Source organism: Corella eumyota, chromosome 4, assembly GCF_963082875.1.
Source record: "Corella eumyota chromosome 4, kaCorEumy4.1, whole genome shotgun sequence".
In the NCBI taxonomy this organism is placed as follows: Eukaryota; Metazoa; Chordata; class Ascidiacea; order Phlebobranchia; family Corellidae; genus Corella; species Corella eumyota.
In genome coordinates this window covers 2785568-2791887 of record NC_137493.1, presented here as the reverse complement: position 1 = coordinate 2791887, position 6320 = coordinate 2785568, and the positions used below count along the sequence as shown (strand labels likewise).

Sequence of the window (6320 nt, the reverse complement as noted above, 5' to 3'; positions counted from 1 at the left end):
GTACAAGCAGTTGCATTCCTTAAATGTTAACATTACAACACTTATTAAACTTGTATGTTATATATATGTAAACAATATAATGCTACATCTAATTTAGTCTTAATTTTCGAAATGTTAACAACTTTTTGTTTTTAAATGCTTAACACAAGGGTAAAATTTACTATTTTTTAAGTTAGGATGGATCCCAAACATTTCCATATCTGTCAGGAGCGGTATCATGTTTTGCATCCCAAGTCCAAGGCTTATCACCTGGTCTATAGTTAGTAAGTGGGTAACTAAATGGCATTGGAAACTTAGACCCAGAACCTGCAGTCTTGATATTCAAAAATGTTTCATTGGTAGATGATGGTAGAAATAAAACACCAATTTCAAATGACTTTATCGCTAGCTGGGTGCCATTTTTTTCTAAAGCCCCCCATGCTGCCTTTGATAAGTTGGCACTTGTAAGTAAAAACCAGGCAGCTCTTATGTTAGTTTCATAAGGTGATATCCTAGTGTATGATTTAATATGCGGCGATGCTTCGCTACGATGGGAGTGATCAGAATTCCATTGATGAAAAAATGGGTTTAACCATTGTTGCTTGGCAGCATTTGCTGAACTGTAAGGAACTGCGGCACCTGCCGGATAACCTTCTAAACTGCATCGAATGTTATTTATTGATGGAAAGATTAACTTCAAAGGTGGACTGCTTGTTTTAAGTTTGTTATTGCCCATATCACAAGCAGATAGACTAGTTAACCATTCGTTACACAACCACTTATCTTTAGATGGACCTAGAGATCCAATACTTGAGAATTGGCCGATAACAGGCCAACTTGAATCGATTCTTCTGACATTATTAGTTAGAACTTTTCTTAGTTTCATATGTCCCCACTTTGAAAGGTTGGAGAAAACATGGCGACCTGGCACAGAAGCTATAAGAGAAACATTAGCAGATGACATATCATGATTTTTAATTACATCAACCCATCTGTCCAAGGGCTTTCGTTTATAAGATGAAACGTATGACACAAGATCAGTTTCAAATTGACTTTGATTGTTATTATAAGCTTTATTTTTAGGAGCAAAAATAGGGCTCATCCAAAAGCTTTGCGTTTTTTGTGCCCAATCACGTTCCACGAAATTTGCAGTTAATATCACAACCCTTAATCCTTCCTCATAAAGTAAAAACATCATTTTAGTATGGTGGGTACCATATGGTGGTAAATCACATCTACACAACTCAATATTAGGATATGGATTTGCCTCTGCTTGCAATTTCATATTGCTTCCACCTTGATCACCATGAATTAACAGAATTGGTTTGCTTTTTATTTTCCCTGGAAACTGGTTCATCAACCATTCAATGTCAAAGCAATAGTTGAACAAAGCACATTCTTTAAGATTGCCAAATGTTGTAGACAAAATATCCTTGATGCCCATTGAAGGAGGGGGCTGTATATTATCATTATTTACAGATTTTGATAAATAGTTAAATTGTTTTGGAATGCCAGTAACAGTTGTTAGAAAAAAATAATATGGGGCAGCAGATTTCCAAACCTCAACAGGAGAATTTGACGTAGATTTAGTTAAATTTTGTGAGGTGGAAAGTTTAGATTTCTTGAGTGTGGATTGACCTTCACTAATATCAACATTTTCAGTATTTTTTCGCTTTTTTGAATGAGCAAATTCGTTAAAATGAATTGGATTTTTCCGGTAACATTTTTCTCCATACGGACATTCCGGTTTTAAATCAATAACTTCACAATCTTTAACAAAATCCAACTTAACATTTGACTTCTTGGTGATTAATGGTGATGGTTTATTGTCCAAAAGTTTTCTTTTAATATTTTTTGGGCTTTCAAATCTAGTTGAAGGAGGAAGCAAACTTGTTTCATCATCATCACTACTTGATATAATCCATCCTTGTTCAGCCATTTTAAAATAAACACAAAAACTTATTTGTTTGTAAAATTACTGAAAAAGATTAAAATTTCTACAAACTGCTTATTTAGACCTAAACATATTTCAAATTCATTGTATAAATGTATCATAAATTTGCCATATCCTAAATAAAAAGACAGACCAGCTTAAATTTAAAATTATATTTCCTTAAATAAAATGATTTTAGTATTGTTCTTTTTAAGTTTATTGCATAATCAACAATTTTTGAAATGTTTTTAGGGGAAACCCCCTAAAAACACGTGACGTTGTTGTTTACTTAGAAAAAAATCAGAACAAAATGGTAAAGTGTTTTACATTGTAAATTAATAAAATTGCCAAAAAACAAATAATTTTTATTTAAATTTTGTTGGACAATTTACTGAGTAGACTGTTTTTATATCGAATTTTGTGGCGGCGACGTTTTTACAAATCAGATACCACTTTAATGAAAATGCAACACATGATGTTAAGACTTCGATTCTCGTTTTAAAATGCAGCATCAAATGCTAAAACAAGTTCGTTAATTAAAACAGTTTTTACAACGTTTTGTAACGTTAAAAACAATATTTAAAATCCAAAAGTAATTTTGTTATCTATTTACATTTTTAATAAACTGCACATACAGACATAGTTAGGAACAAAATTGTTTTTTGTTATTTTTAGATTTTTTCGTGTATGCTGGTTTAATACGATAGAACAGCATGCAAACTATTGTGTTTGTTATTGATAATTCTGCGTCAATGAACCAAAGATGTTATTTGGGAACCACTTTGTTAGATGTTGCAAAGGGGGCTGTTGAAACATTTATTAAACAACGAAGCAACAGGACTGATAAATACATGCTTATAACATTAGAGGAATCTGCAAAGGCCATTAAAGCTGGCTGGAAGGACTCACAAAACCATGGATTGGTTTTAAATAGACTTAAAAGCATTGTTGCTGATGGTCTTACTACTGTTGGACAATCCTTAAAACTTGCATTTGATATCTTAGGTGTAAATCGACATCTTTCGTGTATTGATACTTATGGGCAAGGGAGAAGTCCCTTTTATCTTGATCCTTCGATGATTATTGCTATCACAGATGGTGGTAAATTAAGTAGCAGATCATCGGTATCGGAAGAAATTCATCTTCCAATGTCCAATGTTCTTCCTGGAAGTGAACTAACAAAAGAACCTTTTAGGTGGGATCAAAGATTATTCTCATTGGTCTTACGCCTCCCTGCAAATGCAACTTTAGAGCCAGAACAATTGGGAAGTGTGCCGAGTGACCAATCACCTATAAGTTTAATGTGTGAAGTAACAGGTGGTAGGTCCTACTCCATAAAAACACAGAAAACATTAATGCAGTGCTTGGACTCACTTGTTCAAAAGGTGCAGAGTGGTGTTGTACTTCATTTCGAAAAGACCGAAAGTCAAAAGGGAAACAAAAACTCGATGAAAACTAATTTGTGGGATGTTGTAATGGGTGAAACTAACAAACATAAACCACCTACTGTACCAACACAACCATGGCATTCTCTACACCGAATGATATATGTTCGAAACAGTCCTAAAAGTGGAATGCCAATTGGACATTGGCCATTACCGGAGTCATATTGTCCAGATCCCCAAGCACCTAGTTTACCACCTCGAAATGCTCACCCTAAGTTACTATTTACAAGTGATGATGTTGAACCGATGCTGTTGGCAACATTTCCATATGATAAATATGAATTGGAACCTTCTCCTTTGACACAGGTTCTTTTGGAGAAGAAAAATCCGAGTATATGCTGGCAAGTTTATGTAGAGAACAGTGGAAAGCAAAGTAATGTTTGTCACCCTTGTGGATATTTAAAAGCAAGTTCTAACCTATCATGTGTAAATATATTTGTGATGCCATACAACTACCCTGTGTTGTTGCCTTTGATAGAGCAGTTACAAAAACTTAAAATGAAACCGACTGTAGATTGGAAACGTTCTTTTGATGAATATGTTAACATGGTGCCACCATATTATATCAACCCATTAAGGAAATCTCTTAAACAAATTGGTGCTCCAAACCATCTCATATCTGATGTTCTAGGAGCTGGGTTAAGCTACTCAGTTACAACTTATTTTAAGAAGTTAAAAGAGCAAACTAAGATGGTAGCAGAACGTTTTAATTCTATTGTTGCAACAACTAACAACAGCAGTAAAGGTGTACAAGTTGTTACCCATAACAAAGTGCTTTCTGTGACACAGTTTCCTAATCTACAATCAATATTATCAAATGATGAAGGTGTGTCATTAAAGGAAATTGAACTTAATGACTTTCCAGGATTTTTTGTAGGGGAACATGGGTATAAAAATCATTTACTGCCACGTAGTTTTCACAATCCATTTGATATACCAAGATCTAAAATACTTACCCAGCTTAAGCAAATGCGACTGAATTTTAAGCAAGTTGTAAAGTCATCGCTTTCACAGTACGAGGGCTTTACTGATTACAAACCAAATCATGCTCTGAGAATAAAATTGCAAGACCGCATGGAGGCACACAACCAACCAATGTCACAGATGGGTAACTACCAGGAATATATGAAGTTACTTCCTATTCCATTAAGGGAAGCGGATCCTGATGTCCCTAAACGACTGCACACATTTGGGAATCCATTTAAAATGGCAAAGGAGAAAGGAATTATGATTGATGAGACAGAAGACTATGATGGGCCTTCTGTTAATTCTGGGTTAGGGGGTAAAAGAAAACAAAATCAACAAGGAGGACCCCCTCATAAACGTAAACGATCCTTGTCATTCACCAAGGGTAAATACAACTTCTATAAACGTAAAAAGACCTTGAGTGAAGGGGATTTAACGGAAATCAAACCTATTTCTCAACCAGAAAAACCTATTCAAATTGAAACTTCTGATACCATCTCTAGCCCCGAAAAAAATCATGATGATAGTAGCTTTATTAAAGTCACAGATCTAAGAACCAACCCAAATGATTTAAAATCTGATATTTCCACACTTAAAGCTAACACTTCTGAAGTTAATGACCACACAAGACAAATACCTAAGGAAAAAAGCTTGCAATCTGGTGCTGGTGCTAAGGAGATGGACACTAATCTTAAAGGGGAGTCTTTGTTATCTGTTAACCTTAACAATGAAGAGGTTAAAACTAAAATGTTCAAAAAAATAAGGAAACCTGGCAGATATGCATTTAAAATGTTGCTTAATAAACTGCTAGGTACTAAGGAGGTTAAACTTTCGATTTTGAAGGATGTTACTGCAGAGGCAAACCGATTTAAAAGAAAGCAGTTGCTTGAGATCCTCCAACATTTCAAGAAAAATTTGAAATAATTATTTGTTTTTTGTTTTTTTTGCAATTCTTAATAAACTTCTAATGCAAATAAAATAAAAGTGTTTTTTGTATTATGTTCCCAAGTTTTGCTTTTCGTTAAATACATGTCACAACAAATTTGCTGTTTATTTATGCTTGAAGGCTTGAACATTTTGGGGGGATTTCGAAAATGTGCATACAGGTGTTTTTAAAAACAAATATTAGTTAGTTTGTTTTCAGTTCAGCTCGCAGATTTCTTGGTAAAAAATTTCGTCGAAGCAGGAATTTTTGTTCGTGCCTATACTATCAAAGTTTGTGATCTTAAAAATTAAAATATATTGCAAATATTGAACCGCTGGAAATTTTGTTCATATGCCAAGGGCAAATTCCTTTTTTGTGTTTTTTCAAAATCTTTAAAAAATGTGGCTTCGCCCATTAACTTATGCGCCATACGCAAAATATTTTGACCTTAAAGAAACGGTATAAAAGAGATGCGTTTTTTTTTTAAAGAAGTGTTGTTAAAGCGCTAATAAAAATAAAGCTACATTCAACCCTGGCTTTGCTGATTGTCGTGACATTTTTCATAGAGAAAGGTAAGCCTAAAAAAAAACAATTTATTTGTATTTAAATAGCTGCGATATTGAAGTACCCTTAAACCCATGAAATATTTTTAGCTTCTACACAGCAAACCTGCCAACCTCTGGTTATCCCAAATCCATTTTTCACTCCACCAAAACCTGAATTCAGGGACTTTGAAATTATCACTTACGAATGTAAAGTTTGCTGGTTTACTTTCAAATATACGAGAGTTTGTTTTAGAGGACAATGGCTTCCACCAGACCCAGTACCACCATGCGGGCCCCTAAGTAATTATAAATATGCATGGTTGTATAAAATTTAAAATACGTGCAAGTCTTGTAAAATTTTTAACTGATGCTTATTTCATGTTTTCCTACGTTAGACGGAAAACAGATCGGCTGTGTGGTGTAGTGTTTAGAACACTGCACAACATAAAGTGTTAGAATTGATCCCAACTGCTTTTATTTTTTAGCGTTCTTGAGTATTGCATTATAAACGTTTTAAACTTTTGCTG

At 34.1% G+C, this 6320-nt stretch overlaps 2 protein-coding genes across 2 annotated transcripts; one reads left to right on the top strand and one right to left on the bottom strand.

The window, feature by feature from the left end:
- Nucleotides 1-162: 162 nt before the first annotated feature.
- Nucleotides 163-1971, bottom strand: LOC145750494 (tyrosyl-DNA phosphodiesterase 1-like). Its single transcript, XM_082566545.1, has one exon. The coding sequence runs from the start codon at nucleotides 1916-1918 to the stop codon at nucleotides 173-175; it is 1746 nt and encodes a 581-aa protein (XP_082422671.1). The 5' UTR covers nucleotides 1919-1971; the 3' UTR covers nucleotides 163-172.
- Nucleotides 1972-2596: 625 nt separating this feature from the next.
- Nucleotides 2597-5264, top strand: LOC145750012 (integrator complex subunit 6-like). The gene has a single exon (XM_082565919.1). It carries the CDS (start codon nucleotides 2626-2628, stop codon nucleotides 5245-5247), a length of 2622 nt encoding a protein of 873 aa, XP_082422045.1. The 5' UTR covers nucleotides 2597-2625; the 3' UTR covers nucleotides 5248-5264.
- The last annotated feature ends 1056 nt before the right edge of the window (nucleotides 5265-6320 follow it).